Source organism: Fundulus heteroclitus, chromosome 23, assembly GCF_011125445.2.
Source record: "Fundulus heteroclitus isolate FHET01 chromosome 23, MU-UCD_Fhet_4.1, whole genome shotgun sequence".
Classification (NCBI taxonomy): domain Eukaryota; kingdom Metazoa; phylum Chordata; class Actinopteri; order Cyprinodontiformes; family Fundulidae; genus Fundulus; species Fundulus heteroclitus.
In genome coordinates, this window is record NC_046383.1 from 7,366,455 (window position 1) to 7,384,709 (window position 18,255).

The window sequence follows — 18,255 nt, forward strand, 5'->3', positions numbered from 1 at the left end:
CAATCCTGGACTTCCTTTGTTTCTTGAAGACATTTTATCTGATCCAAAAAGCTTCATCAGTCCTTAACATGGTTGGAAGTAACAGGCTTAAACATTTTAAGTCTGAAAAATCACACTAATAGGGCTATTAAAGTCAGTAATATGACAATTAGGACACTTAAGCCCAACCTTTGGGTTGGTGTTGCTTAATGATCCCAACAAGTCCTTAACCATGTCAGTTGTTTTAGTCACCTGTCCCAAAGTGTGAATAGCTGTGAAACCCAATCAGGTCGACCAGTCAAAGCTGCAGAAATGAATGAAAAAGGGCTCCAGTTGCGTTCTACTTATGCACTTTAGTATGAAAGAGGCTGACTGCATGGCTATACTGGAAGACATAACAGCAGGTGGCTGTAGGAGTTGAGACCTGGGGCGGATGAATCTGTCTGTTTTACACATGGGGAAACATGTAGAAGGCTTTTTATTTCTGAGCTGAGTTACTTTATGACCCTTATAGGCAGAGGAACCTCGAGCAGTTTCTCTAACATCACTGTAAAATCACTTTTTTAAAAGGGCCAACTAGTTGAAACGGCACACATGCAACTCACTTTTTCTAATGTACTTTAAAATGGCAAAAAACTGGGCAGACACTTTCTTCCAAAGCAACGTTTCATGGTTTACTGTCTCGCCAAAGGTCACTACAGCACACCTGGTGGTAAAATTAGAGAAATAATTACAAACGCTGCAATGTTCCTCTGATTTACTGCGGTGAGGGTCACATTTCGTGAAACAAATGGCCACTGGAGAGACCCATGAGAGCTGCTGCTGCTGTTGCTGTGGCGTTGCCTCTCTGCCATGCAGCTATGTGGCGAAGCGTGTCATCGTGACATTCACACCAACAGCAAGACGCAGTGAAAAAAAGGTTTTTTTTGGTGTTAAATAAAAGCTTTTTTTTCTCCCTCCTAAAGTCCTGAGGTAAGTTTATGCTCTCATGTTCAGAGACCTTTCATGAATATTTGTGCCTGGTTTTGAAATGAGTAATTTTCCCTCAAGTTACTTCGGAGGCTTTTTAAATAATTGCAAGAAACGGGGTTTGAATTTCTAACTAGCTCTGCTGCAGTGTTGTTGTTTTTTTTAGTTTTTTTTATTAGTTTGACGTTCAGGAGGTGAGCGTGGGATTATTCTACTGTGACTCACTGACTTTGTGACAAATCTCCGCAGTGTTCGAGTGCGCCTACGCTCAGCTGGTTCTGCCTTGGTACGCCGTCCCCGAGCCCTGTGAGCAACAGCCTCTGCACAAGGTGCTCAGCAGGGATTTCGACTTTGTAATCGACCGCATCATTGAGAGAGCCAGGGACTTTGATGTCTGCCAGGCCGTGGTGGGCTCCATTAGGATTTTGACACAGCACTTGCATAATGCAAAGCAGTCTGACCAGTAAGATTTCTCTTCTTTCTTGCAATTTGGGTAGAAATCCCTGCAGCGGCCGCTTCGGTTAGTCTTTGCACCCAGTAAAATGTCTGAACGCTATGAAATTCTTGTTACTCTAACAACCTTGTGAATAATTAACCATGCTTCGGTGCCTACCTAAGGTGGTGCTGCATTTTGGATGTAAAATCAAGATCTGTAGCTTACTGAAAGTATGTCTTTTTTAAAGATTTCTCCTGTTTTTTTGTCACTTAAATGCTGCATGTCATCAATATACTTTTTTAATATCAAAGATAACCTGAGTAAAAACTGCTAATTTGAAGTGGTGATTTAATGCATGGGGGGCATTATCCAAACCAACATGTGAAAAAGTAATTGCACCCTAAACCCGATAACTGGTTGTGTCAACAGGGTGTCGGGTGTTGGCAGTAACTGGTTCTTTAAATTGTCACGCAGGAACTTTCGGTTCCTCGTCTTTCCAGACTAGAATCAATTTGTCCAGATGATTAACGGGCTGATTAAGGTAAGGCCACAGAAGCTGGATTAGAGTCCAGACTTTGACTAGGCCGCTCTGAAGGGCTGGAGTTTCTGGTTGCGTTTGAGATCATTGTGCTACTGCAAAACGTCACAATCTGATGGATGGTAGAGAGCTGAAGTCATGGTTTCATCTCTAACGACAGGCAAACCTGGACCATCCTAGTGTTTGACTGTCTGTATGAAATTCTTCACTGAAATGTTAGTTTTATATCAGATGTGACAGGATGCACACCTTAAAGTCCAGTTTTCTCTCATCAGTCTACAGACAATTTTCACCAAAGTTTTTATTATTTGATTGGTGTGAGCTGAGCTTTCTCGATCTTCTTGGCCAGAAGTGTATTTTCTTCTTTGGAAGCCCTTTTTGCTCAGTCTCTTAGAATCATAATCAGTGATCTTAACTGAAGCAAGTGAGGTCCGCAGAGCTTTAGATGTTGTTTTGGACCCTTTTGTGACCTCCTGGGTAAGTTGTTGAGGCACTCTTGGAGTAATTTTGTTAAGTTTAGCCCCGTTCGATGAACCACAGTTAGAGTCAGAAAGCCATTTCTTGGAGATACACATGTCTTCTTCATTTATGGTTACTAACTCCTTCCAGACGTCTTTAGATCTGGTTATAAGGTTGTTGCTTTGAGAGATTGTTCAGCCTACTTCATGTTGTCAGCCAGGTCCTGTTTAAGACATTTTCTCAATTTCTACAGATCACGCAATAATCAATTCAGATTTTCAAAGCCAAATCATAATTTAGTTTCTGCTCTTTTACGGGTAGACAGGTTGGTTTGGATACCACCCCCCCCATAAAAATGAAACTTTCATTAAAAACCTTCATCATTTTGGATTTATGCATCTTTGTCCAATGTTTTTCAAATCTATAATCATGCAAGTCTGACACAAAAAAAATAAGCAAAACCAGAAGAAAGCTGCAAGGGAGCAAATACTTTTCTACACAACAGTATACATATATTTACATATCAGGTGTTCTTGAACGTTCCCTCTCCTGTCTTTCTGCTTCATGTCCCTCAGAGACCCCCTGTTCAGCTCTGCTGCCCTGGAGATGGCGATGCTCAGAGAGCTTTCCGACGCCCTGGTGCGCAACCTTTTCCCCCGATCTTTCTGGGGGCCTGAAACCAACCATTGTGCCTTAAATGAGATCATTGCCTTAAAGGGTAAGGAAGCGCTAAATCTTCTCTCACACTGTAACACTGTGCTATACAAGGACTAAGCCTTGTATAACACGTCTTTTTGGAGTGTGAATACTGTGTAATCCCTTATTGTCAGCAGCATTACAGAGCTTAGAGAGGTATTTTAAGGTATGTAAAAGAAAGGATTTTCCTGCTGTGATCCTCCAATTTCCTTTAGGGTTTTGTTACCTTTTTTTTTTATTTTGATAGCAGCGGATATAATGTTTTTACCTCATGAGTCTTGCTGTAGGGAAAGGTTTTAGCTTTCAGCTGAAGGCAACTCAGCAGGTCTGTGCCATACTGAGTTGCCTCCTGGCGCTTTTTTTTTTTCCCCCGTACATTTTTCAACATGAACATAAGTAGGTCGAATCAGGAAGACGCGTATAACTTTCAGCACAGCATGAATGGAAACTACATGCCGTTACATGGATAGATCAGGAGTCTGGTAGACTCGGGAAGAGAACGATTGTTTTTCTAAAAGGCACACTGCAAAAAGTGAATTAAAAATAAGCACAATTTTCTTAAAATTAGTATATTTTTACTTGATTTGAGAAGCTGCATAAGACTATTTGCCAATGGAATGAGAATTTCTACCCCTAAAATAAAATAATTAGACATCCTGTGCTTGAAATAAGACGATAGAGATGGATTGTTCTTAGTTTAAGTGCAAAAATCTTATTCAATTGGCAAATAGTCTGATTTACCAGCTCAAATTAATGAAAAAGACACTAATTTCGAGCGGACTTTACCTACTATTAGTTCCCTTTTTGCAGTGCAGTAAGAATCATCAAATGGCCAGTTTTTACAACTTTTTAAAAACCCAAGATACATGAGTGAGTTAATTTGGCTTTTAAGCTGATCATATTCTTCTTTTTGACTACAGTAATGAGCTGTAGATCCTTATTCGTTTTTTATTAACACCTGAGCCCTTAAAAAAAAAGAGAGAGATGATAAAAACTGTTGGAGGTACAGTTAAAGCGCTGCTCTATAAATATTTAAATATTTTCAACTTCTTCCATCCATTGCTGTGGGCTTGTTTTAACTTGATCTTTTTTTTTTTTTTTAAATCGGCAAAAAGTTATATAATGAAGAAAGGGGAAAAAACAGTGACTGTTTAAGGGCTTGCATCTCGCCGTTCAGGGGCATTGATGCTGGAATTCATGTGAATTGAAAGATTACTTTATGTTCTTTAACAAGCTGGCAGCTACATTTCAGAAATGCAATTAATCCTTAACGAGCACATCACTGACTTTATTCTGCTCATGTCCACGTTTCCTTTTATCTTGCTGGTTGGATAAAAAGAGGAACGTCTGCCGTTTTTAATCTTAAGCTTGAAACAAGACAGTTTATTATGAAGATCAGAGCTCTTTATTTGTCAGAGAGAATAGCAGAATTGCAAAAGAAAAACGCATACCAGAGTGGAAACGTCTGCCCCTTTCATACTGGATTAAGACCCCACCACAGCATGAAAATAAAACATCGAGAAGGTGGAAGGCCATTTGGTGCCGCTCTGCTGCATATTCAGAGGCCGGTTTATGCATAAGCCTTTTTTTTTTTTTTTTTTTTTTTTTTTTTTTTTTTCTTTTAACATGCTTAAAAGTTCAGTGGTAAGAGGTTCTCGACAGGACAACTATCAGTGATGTGCTTCGTAAATTTGGCCTTTTTTATTCGAGAGCAGCAAGTTCATGTTTAAAAACGAAGCAAAAGAAGTCCTCTTTGCAGTTCGCCACAAGCAGTGTAAAGAACGAGGTCTCACCCATTTCAGGGAACGATCTAATGGAGATACTCCTCATGTTTAGGACACATCTCTCTCTTTACCAATGCGCAGCGTGCACACCACTCTCCATGAGCTTTTCAGACTGGACCAATAAGGAAGCAGGCCGAATGTGGGCCTTAGGAGAAGGTAGAGTCCATTTAACGGCCCAAATATGTAGTGGAAATGCAGAACAGGAATGCACAATACTCAAAATAAGGTCAAGCAGTCATTTGTGATTGTGATATGACCCAGACTTGATGACAATTGAGATTCAATCTAAAGGGGGAGCAGTAGTGGAAAGGTGGTCTGACCAGGTGAGACCAAAACATAATTTTTAGGCCTGTGTACAAAACTCAGAGTATATCAGCTTCAATACACTGCAAAAAAGGAACTTAAAATAAGTAAAATGTTCTTAAAATGAGTGTGTTTGTTCTTGATTTGAACCGATAAATAAGATGATCTGCCAATGGAATAAGATTTTTGCACCTAAAATGGGAACAACTCATCTCCATCATCTTATTTCAAGTGCAGGATGTCTAATTATCTTATTTTAGGGGTAAAAATACTCATTCCATTGGCAAATAATCTTATTTACCTGCTCAAATCAAGGACAAATACACTAACTTTAAGAACATTTTACTTATTTTTAGATTCGTTTTTGCAGTGTACACCATCTCTGCTGTAACGATAGTGTTGGCAGCATCATGTTGTGGTGCTGCTTTGCTTTGATTTGGATCAAAGTATTTTGACGTGTTGGAATGGTGCCATTGAAGTACATATCTGAATCATTTAAAGAATCTAGGGCAAGGATTCAAAATTTATGTTTACACCTTGCTCTGCATCCAGTCTGTTTGAACTTGAGCTTTTTAAACGAAGAACAGACACAGATTGAAGTGTGTTGATGTGCAAAACTGGAAGAGAAATGCCCCCAAAAGAAATGAGGCTCCATTATCAGACAAACTTGCTCCTGGACGTTGACTTAGGTACTGTTTGTGTTTTGTTCTGGCACCTAAAATCCAAATAAAATAAATAAAAATGTATTTATAAGTGAAACAGGTAAGAAATAAAAGGGTATGATTACTTGAGCCGGAAACAGCACAGGTCATGCTGTGCTGCCTTGAGGTGAGATTATAGTGTGCAGCGCGACATGCTCAGCGGTGCACAGCGCTCTGCGTAGGCAACTCCTGCATCCTTTCCTGATGCTGATAAGCTAACAAATATAAAGATGGTGTTTGTTTTGCCACAGGAGAGCTGAAACTGATGGTAAATTTGTAGAAATCTAAAAACATAAATAGAAAATGTCCCTGGACTAGACTAGAATTGGGGGGGGGGGGGGGGGGAAAAAACTGCTTCCAGACGTTAAGAAACCACTTTTTCCTACATTTTCCCTGTGCAATCAGAGTTGGAGGAAATCCAGATGAAGGGTTGAATAAAGATGAGGCTTCTTATCAAGGTCTGCGCAAAGATTTTTCACCCTTATTTTAATTCTTTAAAAAGATGTTGAGGTTTGTTATTTTAAAAATGGAGAGTAAAAGTGTTACCTAATCTCCCCGTGAAGCTGCATATATTTATTTTTTAACTGAAGGCGTTATACATAAAAATTATTAGCTGTCAGCTTTTCCCTGCTTTAAAATATTGTGTATATGATCTCAGCCTCGATTTAAAACTTTCAATTAGCGTCTTGGCTTTTTTTAATTGAATCTGAAAAAAAGCCAGGGCACAATGTTTTCTCTGTTTACGACGGTGTAATTTAACTTCATCGAATTATGGATATCAACTTGTACTCTCTGTGCAGATATGAGTAACTTTCTGTATCACAAATCGGTAATCTTGATTTTTCTAACACGTGAAAATACTCATCTTTCATTTTGCAGCTATATTAATCATATAAACCAAAGCTTTGGAAGAAAGTCTGAATATCAGAAGAGGTTTATTTACGAAGGCATTTAATTAGATGCAATGCTGGTGCTCGTCTTCGCAGGTCTGGGCCTTATGGTGAATTGGCTGTCCGACCCCGACAACCTGAACCAGCTGGTGGTGAATCAGCTCGACATCGTTGCCCTGAAAAGCTCTACGGAGGAGCTGCGTGCATCTGACCCAGATCGTGCCTCTGTTGCTTCGCAGGAGGGCGAAGGCGACGGGGAAGGCAGTGAAGTGTGAGTAGCTGTCATCTCTGCACCCCGCTGATCTGACCGAGCGTTAGTGAGGCTCACAAAAAAAAAAAAAGCAGAAGCTGTTGCTGCAGCTGCCACCGCCTGTGTTTAAGATCAGAACTGACGTGACTTTGTTTTTTTTGTTTTTTTGTGCTTCTTTTTATTCCCCAGGAGCTCACCGGGAGCAGAGATTTCAGCTGGTAGTGGATTTATGTTGAAGAGGAGAGGTACGTTTGTTGAATGGGGTGTCAGGGGAAATATGCAGTTGTTGGTTTTTTTCACCCCTCCAATAACTCTTAAAATTACAATGATTAGGGTTTCAGAAAAGTAAACTGAGTTGTTCATCTGTGTTTAGACTATAGATAACTGTGTGGTCACATCTTCTTGTACAACAGTTTGATAAAACACAACGGGATTCCAGCCTTGACGTTTACATTTTTTACCGGCTGGTCTTTCCATGCACAATTAGTCCCTGATTTGTTTCGTTTGGTTGGCCAGACGGCTAATTATGAAAGCTACAAGCTGAATGCCAAAAAAACAGTTTTCTCTTTGAGCCGAAAACCCAACACCAGAAATTTTATATTTAATGCAATTTGTTTGACTATTGCATAGGTAACGTTCAAGGTCTGAATACTAACGCTTGCATATTATCTCTCCTTCTACTTTTGACTTACTCACAAGGTAACAGCTCTCTGTTTTGTCAACTGACTTACTGTTACCAGCTAACGTTTGAGCCAGTGCAATAATTTACGACAATCAGGCTATTTGACCGGATCATTTTTATCGGTGTCCTATTAGTGAGGGACAATGTCCGACGAGGTGTGTGTTATCAGAAATTAATAGCCGAAGCAAAGCAGAGGACGATTGCCTCCGCGAAGTCCATTAATTTCTCATAATGGACACCTCAAAGGGTATTATCCCACATATACCATGGTCTCTTACAAAATAAATAAATATTCAATCAATTATTAATAATTTAATGTTTTTTTTTTTTGTTGTTAAAATCGTAAGTTTTTTTTTTTACAAGAAGCGGCTGAGAAAAACATTTAATTTCTCGGTGTGACGTGTCCCCAGGTAACCAACGTCAACCAGCTAACGTTTGAGCCAGCGCAATAATTTAGGACAATCAGGCTATTTAACCGGATAATTTTTATAGGTCTCCTATAAATACACATACATACCACGGTCTGGTTGAATGCTCGATTCTGATTGGCTGCAGGGTGTCTGTTAAAATCTGTTATAGGTTTGTTATCGTCGGGCATTATCCCTTACCCCTCAGCCGCTTCTTATAAAAAAAACTGTGGAAAAAAAAACCCATTTAATATTATTTATTTATTTCCTAAGTGACCATGGTATAAGCGGAAAAAAAAAGCCATTATTAGAAATTAATGGGCGCCACCGAGGTGTGAAGCAGGCACGGTTGCTTTCTTTTCTAGCATTTATTTATATGTATATGTTTCACATTTTTAACATTTTTAGTTGTAATTTGCCACAATCTTAAATTAAAAATAAATAAATAAGTGGTTCGTTATGAATTTAAGGCCACAGGTTAAGAGAAGGATGGTCCAAATTTGTGGACAAGATGAAGTCCAAGAAAGCCAAGAAGAAGAAGATAAAAAAGATGGAGCAGGAGCTGGTCATGAGGATCATCGCGAACCAGGGAGACGCTTCCAACGAGGGCGACGTCAGCAGCAGGGAGGGCTCGCTCTTCAGCCAGGAGGACTCCGAGCGGGTGGGGGCCGCCCCACATACCACAGTGTATTAAAATAAAGCTAACCGTTAGTTAAACCCGACATGTCAATTGCCGCTTCTTTTTCCTCCTCCATCAGGAAGACAGCGATCTGGACGACTATCTGGCGAGCGTCCAGGAGGACATGATGGAGTTCAAGCTTTCTTATGAGATGTGGCGCGTTGGCTGCTGGGCTGTCAGCATCCCTCATGTGAGTGAGTAAAGACATCAGTGAGAGGAGTACCTTGTAAGGCTGTTATCTGCCGGCAGAGGCCCTGCAAACGCTCGTCCTTGCCTGCTTTGTTAATGTTTGAGCTGGGTTGTTGAGCAGTTGTTAACTCTTGTTTCAGGCCGATTGGGAGGACGGCGTGCTAATCTTTACGGTGCACTTGGAGGAGAAGGACAGCCCTGAGAATTTACAGTGGGACATCAAGAAGACTTACATGGATGTTGTTTATTTCCGCAACAGATGGCAGGTAAAACACCCGTAAGCAAAGCCGTGATGTGTTTTCCTTCTTCCCAATTACAACCTCTTCCCGGATTGTGCGCTACGGCAGGTGTTTCAGGAGCTTGCTTCATTCCATTTATGCCACTGTGGCCGGGAAAGATGACAAAAACATCTCCGAGGCTTGTGCGGAGGCTGTATAAAAAAAAAAAAAGCGAGTTCAGACCATTTACCATATGGCTAAGAACCAAACACCGCAGATTGCTCTTTTGGCTGATGCAACGTAGCGCCAACCTGTTAGAAAACATTTTTTTGGCAGCAACTTGATGTTTGTGCAGTGAGGGATGGAAAAACCCAGTGGAATTGCTGCACTCAATTAAATCTATGTCTTGCCTTTTCCGCAGCTTGTGTTACATAAAGCACACTAACGCAGGGAGGGTCGTGAAAAACAACACATCCGCTTTGAGAGAAAACGTAGGCAATGCCATGCCCGAAAGGGGATTCAGGTGTCCAACGTCGTAGAACCGCAGTAAAAAAAGAAATGCTATAAATGGGAACTTTAACTGGTTGTCAAACTCATTTTGGTTTAGGGGCCGCATTCAGCTTAATCTGATCTCAAGAGGGCCACACGAGTAAACTCATTGCAAGATTAAATAGAACTAATAAACGTGGACTTTTTGTTGATTTTTATATTAAATGAATTTCACTTTTACACAATATATTATGAATAACCTCAGCGTTTTTAAGAAAAGTGTGTGCAATTTCAACAATACTTTTACTCAGTTAAACATTTACTTAAGTGCATTATGCATAAGAACTGATCACAGTGATTGTACAATGTTGAAAAACATTTATTCACATTTTTTGGAACTTAAAAACACTGTCCTGCATGACAAAATACATCAAACAGATAAAAATTAAGAAATGATTTAAAATCAATTTTCCACATCTGAAGCTAAGTGCTACCATCTGCTGATTAAAACACAGCGCCCCACGTGGACAATATAGGAACTGCAGATTTTCAATAAAACGAAGTACATGTTTTTTTTCAATAATTGTTTTACCATTCTCTTCCTTTTATCTCCTCTTTCTTTCACCTTTTCTTTTTTTTCTTCTTGTTCTTCCTTTCCTCTCCTACTTTCCCATTGTAGTGTCCATATCATTTGAGATATTCCCCGCATGAATCATAATAAAACTATTCACATTCATAAATCAAGCGGAGCACTATGGCAAAAGCAGTACTGCTCCACTTGTGAAAGTCAAATCTGATGAGCTCTTTTTGGCATTAAGACAACAATTCTTTTTTTGAATAATGATAATGCATTTAGCCACCAGGCCAGACTAAATTGTTCGGTGGGCCTTATGTTTGACACCCCTGGTCTAGGTGGATCAGAACTTCCTTTGCAGTAATGCGGCTGCTCTAGTCTGTTCTGCTAAAAGAAGGAGCTCTCCACCTACAGCTTTGTGTTTAAATCCTCACCTGTGATCAGCAGAGATGGATCAGGAACGACTGAGGTCCTAAATACAAGAGGCCTAAATTAACCTCATCTGAGAAGAGGACGTTCAAGGATAGTTAATCTCCCTTTGGGATAAATAAAGTGTCTTTGAATTTGATCTGACCATGATGGCTTACGTGGAGAAGATGAATGGGCAGAACTCGCTGGAAGGACCATATACATCACATCTGCTCTGGAAACTCCTTGGTCAAAGAGGGATGAAGGAAGCTATTTATGTAAAGCGAGAAAAACAATCCTAAACAGAGGAGGACGACTCAGGTTTCAACTTTTAAAAAAGTACAACACAGCTATAGGTTAGATACCTGCCAGGTTTTAGAATCAACATGTTAATCTAAGTTCTAACAAGGCCTAACCTGCAGGTCTATAAAGCTGGGAACTCCACACTACTCCAGACATTTTGAATTCAGAAAGCTTCCTGGATGGGAAGCGAAATGTCTTCAGCTTCAGAATAGAAGTCCAGTTGTTTGTTTTTTTTTTTTTTTTTTTTTTTTTTTTTTTTTTTTTTTTTAAACCCTATGTTTTTTTTTTATCGATCATGACCTGGATGACTGAGAATCTTCACTAACAAATAAGCGGCTTCAAAAAAGGGCTTAAATTGGAAAAGAGCTGCTAGACAAAAAAAAAAAAGAAAAAAAAAAGAAGATTAAACAAATATTCATTTGTAGATTTGTAGATTCCCGGATCAGATGAGGTGAATGTGAGGGAACATTTAGTTTGTTTTAATTGTACATTATTTTGACAGCGATATAGAGTAGTTCTTACTATTTGATTTATGGTTCAGATTTTTTTTTTTTTGTCTGCTTTGTGGACGAAGCTGAGGCCGTCTCACGCACCCGAGCACAAAGCATCGTTTTCCCTGAACTGTTCAAACACAATTTATTAAAAATAACACCTTCTGGTCATGCTCAACAACACGACTGCTGACTCTCTCGGGTTAATGGCACCTCTCAGTGGGTGGCCAGCAGGTGAACATTTTTCCCCTGGGAAGCGGGTAAAATGGGCAGGTTCAGGTATTTGAGCCAAGTTGTGACGACGGGGTAGACGGCTGGATCAGAGCATCTTCAAAACTGCAGCTCTTGTGTGGCGTTCCCAGGCTTATTCTATTAAAAGGGGTCCAAGGAAGGAACAGTGGAGAACTATGATGCACTTGGGGAGCAGAGGCCGGTCCAACAAGATGAGCTACAGTAATGGAAAGTTGATGCTGGGAGGGGTCAGGAACAGGTCATCCGTTGTGTGTTGAGCTGCATATGGCTGCAGAGCGGTCAGCGGTCCGTGTTCACCACTGAAAGCACTAAAAATAAGCACAGAGCAATGGAGGAAGTTGACCTGGTCAGATTAATTTTTATTTTTTTTCACACCATATTGATGGCCAGGTGCGCATGTCCACCTGGGGTACAGATTGCACCTAAAGTCCGATCAGAGGGAGAAATTAACCGCTTCAAGAGCCGAAGCATCGTCTTGTAATGGTTCGAGCCACTTTAAAGCCAACTTTGTTTTCTTACAATAGACATCTGAGGACAAAGTTTTCTATGCGTCAAGTTAAATGTACACATTCTCTCACTCTTGACTCTTGGATGACCTAAACTCATCTTTTCTCGTCCTACAAACAAGACACCAAATAATAAAACACAACAACTTTTATACCCTCTCCACCATTGGAAGGCTTAAAAAGTAACGTCAGAAGGAAAGCGTCTGTTTTCAGTCTGAAGCAAATGGGTCGATGTCGACATCATCCGTGTTTACATCTCAAGTTCTTGGAAGCTGAATGGCGAGGCAGCAGTTTTCCAAGAAGCAAAAGGATTACACACTACTTAGAAACGTTCTGAAGAGATTTACTGAGTCGGCTAAATACTGAAAATCTGAGAAACAGAGTTATAAAATATATAGAATTTACTTGTCACTTTTTTAGATATCAGGCAGAATTAAACCATTAACTATGTTTTTATCAGGAGAACAAAAAGGCTGCTGTATAATAAGTTAACATAAATTAACTTGACAGGCATATGGTGCATCTGTCCTATAGGAAACAGGGAAAAACAAGTTACAGTAGGAAAACCGTGGGGGGGGGTCATTTTATTTTTATAGTGGGTCCTGTATAAAAACAGCCAATACGCACATTTCTGTTGATGTTTGAACCCACTGGTCAAACCTGTTTGTGGTCAGGTTCAAATTTCAAAGATATCATAATAATAAAAGTAATGCACTGTGAGAGAGGTTCACCTTTACACAGACAGAGGAGTCTTCCCTGATTAAATACAAATTTACATTTTGACAGTTTATTAAACTTAGTGTTTAGGTGTGTTAAAGTGAGAGTCTATATTTCCCTTTTAAGAAGTTCCTGTCCACACTGTAAAAACAGATCTAAAAATAAGTAAAATGTTCTTAAAGTTAGTGTATTTATCCTTGATTTGAGCAGGTAAATAATACTACCTGCCAATGGAATGAGTATTTTGATCCCTAAAATATGATATTTAGACAACCTGTACTTGAAATAAGATGATACAGATGAGTTGTTCCTATTTTAAGTGCAAAAATCTTATTCCATTGGCACATCATCTTATCTACCTGCTCAAATTAAGGACAAATGCACTGATTTTTTAAAGAATATTTTTTTTTATTTCTAGTTCCGTTTTTGCAGTAATATTTGGGCTAATTTCACTAAGTCAGCATCTGGTTTTAGCTAAAAAACAAAAATCCCGCTACCCACCAACAATATTAGTTATAGGTATTTCTTTCTTTTAAATCCAGGCAATAGATTATAAAGACTTATCACACTGAAATCAAATGTTAACTGAAGGTTGATTTCAGCAGAGCACAGGCGTCAAACTCCAGTCTTAGAGGGCTGATGTCCTAAAACATGACTGAATCTGTTATTCAGGTCATTAGCTGGACTCTGAGGAACTTGATTACATGCTGAGGACACAATTAAGCGAGTTGATCGAGGTGTTTTGGACCAGAGACACGTCTAAAAGGACCTCAAGAACTGGAGTTTGACACGCTGGGAGTAGGACAGTCCCAAAAGATGAGCAGTTCTGCAGATTTGTTAAATTTTTTTTCCCCAGCAGCAACCCTGTTCAGAGGTGCCATCAGATGTAAAAATGTATTTTCATATTTCAGGACTCCACCAGCCTTCCCACCGTCCTTACTCTGGAAGAATCTGAGGTCAACGATAAGGTCAAAGAAGAAGCCACAGCGTCCGTGGAGCACTTCCTGCAGGTCCGGAGGCTCAGACCACAATGGCAGATAATCTTTTAAAAAGCTTTAAGTGAACACTTTATCACTTATTTATTTATTTTTTCTCCAGGAACTAGTTTCTGACAGTATGATCGGCCACACTCAGCCGGTTTTTCAGTTCCTGTGTCCGCTCGACAAACTGCTGAACGAGGAGGAGCATAATGGAGGCGTGTGGGGGATTCTCAGTGGTTTGGCCTACTTCCTCACTCCTGGCCAAGAGGAAGAAGAGGTATTGGCATCATTTGCGGCCTTCACATGCATCATCCTCATGACAGTAGTCAGCATAAACATTTCCATAGAACTTTGTGGTTAAGAATAACTGCCACTGCAAAAAGGGAACTAAAAGTAGGTAAAATCTTCTTAAAATTAGTATATTTTCCTTTGATTTGAGCAGCTAAGTAAGACTATTTGCCAATGGAACGAGTATTTTTTACCCCTAAAATAAGATAATTGGATAATCCTGCACTTGAAGTAAGATGATGGAGACGAGTTGTTCTTATTTTAAGTGCAAAAATCTTATTCCATTGGCAAATAGTCTTATATACCTGCTCAAATCAAGGCAAAATATACTCATTTCAAGAAGATTTTACTTACTTTTAGTTCCCTTTTTGCAGTGTGTATACAAGCGTGTAATGACATAAAACAAATCAATACATCAAATTGACCCTAACAACCTGCTTACAGTCTATTTTACACTGTTGGAGCAGTGGTCACCCACAGTTCTTACAACTTTTAGACGAAACCAAATTCTCCGAATAACTAAATAAATTAGTATTCCTCAACCAACTCAGACTTGATGGCTACTCTCCTAAGAAGAAGCCGCCACTCCAAAAGCGACATAAAAAAAGATGGATTCCGGTTTGCTAATTAACTCAGGGACATAGGTCTCAGTTTTGGGGACTTGTCCTGCAGTCTGATGAAACTAAAACGGATGTTTGGTCATCATCATGGTTGCATTTGGAGGAAGAAAAAAATGGGAACCCTGCAAGCTTCAAAACACATCCGCAACCCGGAAGGCAGTATCTCGTTCTGTAGGTGCTTTTGCTGCAGGAAGGACTGGTGCATTTCACAAAATAGGTGATTTCATGAGGAAATAAGATTGTGTAAATATTGAAGCAACATATTAAACCCAGAACCAGAGGGTTAAAGCTTACACTCTAATTATTCCTCTAAATGCAACAATGAGTCCAAGTATACAGCCATATCAGTTCTGGAAAGTCTTGGTGACAAAATAGTCGGTGTTTTTTTTTTTTTTTTGGAGTGGCCAGTAAAACCTTTTGACCGGGCACGTTTTTTAAAAGGATTTCAATGAGAGCAAGGCGCCCTGCAAACCTGAAAGGAGCTTTTGTGGCTTTATCCAACAGCACCAGTGCCTGCAGAAGAAAATATGATTGCCTCTCTTACTGCGTGTTTTTGAGCCTCGCAAAGAAATGTGGATGTGCACAACAGGCTGAAATAACAGAGTACACCCTCATCACTACTATTTATTATGAGATTATTGATGGCCATTACTGTCCATTCTTTTTAATGAGGGATTGAACACAAATCTGTTAACAGATTAAACGTTTATTAAGCCTGGATAATAAACTCTGGACAATTAGCAAAATATTCTGTTTGGATCTAACCTTTTCCAGGTTATTTCTATATGTCATATCATGAAAACTTCAATCTACTTTGACTCTCCTAACTATCACTCTGGCAAACATTGCTGCAGATGTTGTGCGTTCTTCGTAAAAAAACAAAAGTTAAGATGAATGGTTTAAGAGGGGTGGTCTGGATTATTTCGATCTTTTCAATATTTTGCTATTTGCAAATTGATGTTGGGAAAATGTTCTCCGTCATTACAGATGTCCCCCACCAAGATGTCTGATTCTTAAATGTGGCTTTAGAAGAAAACATCCAATTTGATCCAGTCTGCAGCCAACAAGCTTGGAGTACAAGCAACTGTGTGTAACAGAGCTACTTTTCTCACTATGGAAATCTGTTGGGCATGGCGGGGTGCCTAAAATACCTGCATTAGCGCATGCTCTAAAGTTGCTGATAGCCATGTACTCGGCATGCCTCTGTTTGCTGGTCTGCTTTTGGTTGCTCCTCCATGTGGAAACTAAAATAGAAGCAAGTTCATCTCTGCAGAGGGAGCACATTTGTCATAACGCTCTTCCTAACAGAGGATCAGTGACCTGCGAAGCTGACCTGGAGCAGCAGAATATGCTGCTCTGATCAGTAACAGCACAGCGCCTGGCAAAACTATTCACACCTCTGGAGCCTTTTTTATGTTGATCTAACAGATCAAAAGACCAACAAAACACATTTTTTTAGTTTTTTTTTTTTTAGAACTTTTAATTTAACCACTTTATAAATTTTACAAAACATTTCCTGACAGAAACTCAAATATTACACATCACAACAAACACAAAATACCAAAAGTCTTTACAATTATGACAGCAGGCAGAGCAGACAATATCCACAATCTGTAATCTGTGGCCAAGCAGGACAGACAGGCCTTTCCCAATGAGCAATTCCATCAGATCCCTCCTTCTAGTAATATCTCGTCCTCTCCATCAGACACCCAGATATTCTGAAATACAAGTCCACCATCGTATAAAAGTGTCCATAGTTAGCTGCAGGCTTGCAGTCATTCGCTCCATTGTGTAAACATGTTTCAATCTCAGGGCCCACTGATTTATAGTTGGTGGTTTTGCATCTTTCCAGTGCACAGTAATCATTTTCTTTGCTACCAATAAAAGAACCCTCAGTATATATCTCTGATCTGTGTTATATTTGCTTTTAGGTATGGCTCCCAACAAAACATCACAGGTTCAGGCATCACCTTTACTTTCAATATACCCTCTATTTCCCTTTTAATATTGTCCCAAAATCCTTGTATTACAGGACAATCCCAAAAAATGTGTGTGGTGTCTCCAATATTTCCACAATTTTGGCAACATAATGATACACTGGTGTTTTTCACAAATGAGGAGATGATAAAGGGAGTATTAAAGTATCTGATCTTCACTTTCCAGTCAAATTCTTTCCATAATTGGCTGCTAATTGACAGTCGGTACATATATCCACCCATGTAGAGTCTTCAGTTCAGAGTGTGTGTTTTAACATGACAAAATGTGAAAAGGCTCCAAAGTTGTGAAGGGGGAGGAAAATGGTGTATTTTCATTTAATCTGAAAAGCACCTCACAGCTAATACAAATGTTTCTGCTACTACAGCTTCAACCCTTTTATATTTACCTCCTATTAGCTTTGAACATCTGAATCTTCCCCCCATCATCTTCATCAAGCTCAGTCAGACTGAATTAAGAGCATTTCCTAATGTAAATCTTTAAAGATTTGCCACATTTCTTAGTTGGATTTATGCTTGGGCTTTAACCGGGTTGTCCGAACACATAAACATGCTTGGATCTAAACATCCGTTATAGCTCTGGCTGCATGTTTAGGGCCGTTCTCCTGCAGGAAGATGAACCTAGTTGTTTTTTTTGCAGCCTCTAACAGGCTTTGCATTGTGTTTTACATGTTTAGCTCTATCAATCTTTTCATCAACTCTGTTCAGCTTTTCCGTCCCAGCTGAGGGAAGAGTATCCCCACAGCATGAAGCTGCCAACGCCATGTTTGGCAGAAGGGACCGTGTGTTCAGGGCTAGTCTCATCTGACTAGTGGCAAACGTTAAATAGGTCTTATTATGGGTTTTCTTCTAGCTATTTTACCATAAATACTGAATTTGTAGAGTTTACAACTAATACTTGTCCTGTCAGACTTTCCTATTAATGCTCTCTTTACCTTGTCTGTCTGTTTACCGTGACAACCAATAAAAAGATGACTAGACAAGTTAAAGGAACTACATTTGTATGCATAGCACAATCTTAAAGGGGACATATCATGCTTTTCAGTTCTGCCTTTTCTCATTTAAATCATTCGGTTGTGGTCTATATAAAGTGGAACTGCAACAGTTTGGTTTGAATTCCTCGTTAATTTACCCCCACATTACCCCTTCTTACCCATGTTCTGAAGTGCGTCTGAGAGCAACTCATTTTGGTGCCGTCTCTTTAAATCTAAAGAAGTCAATTCACACCCTGACCCCCCCTTCAGGTCGCAGGGCGTTCCACTCCACCCCGTTCGGTCATTTTTCTAGTATGCTGGGGGACGGCGCAATGAAAATGGGTGATTCACAGGACTGGTAAATTTTAAGTCCATGACTTTGTTTAGTAGCTCCGCATCAAATACTGTGACATAATTGGTCACAAAACATAATAGAAAGCTGAAGGCTTTAAAAATATGACCCCATACTGAATATAAAG

At 39.6% G+C, this 18,255-nt stretch overlaps 1 protein-coding gene across 2 annotated transcripts in view; it reads left to right on the forward strand.

Annotated features, from left to right (window-relative positions):
• The window catches only part of si:rp71-46j2.7, a 35,910-nt gene that overhangs the window by 13,079 nt on the left and 4,576 nt on the right, over positions 1-18,255 (forward strand). The window contains exons 3-11 of one of the 2 annotated variants that reach the window (XM_021316056.2): positions 1,198-1,411; positions 2,948-3,099; positions 6,852-7,026; positions 7,195-7,250; positions 8,565-8,755; positions 8,853-8,963; positions 9,103-9,228; positions 13,832-13,930; positions 14,019-14,177. In XM_021316056.2, the coding sequence (XP_021171731.2) occupies positions 1,198-1,411; positions 2,948-3,099; positions 6,852-7,026; positions 7,195-7,250; positions 8,565-8,755; positions 8,853-8,963; positions 9,103-9,228; positions 13,832-13,930; positions 14,019-14,177 (1,283 nt within the window). The remainder of the gene's footprint in view (positions 1-1,197; positions 1,412-2,947; positions 3,100-6,851; positions 7,027-7,194; positions 7,251-8,564; positions 8,756-8,852; positions 8,964-9,102; positions 9,229-13,831; positions 13,931-14,018; positions 14,178-18,255) is intronic. The other variant, XM_012861809.3, reaches the window with a different exon arrangement.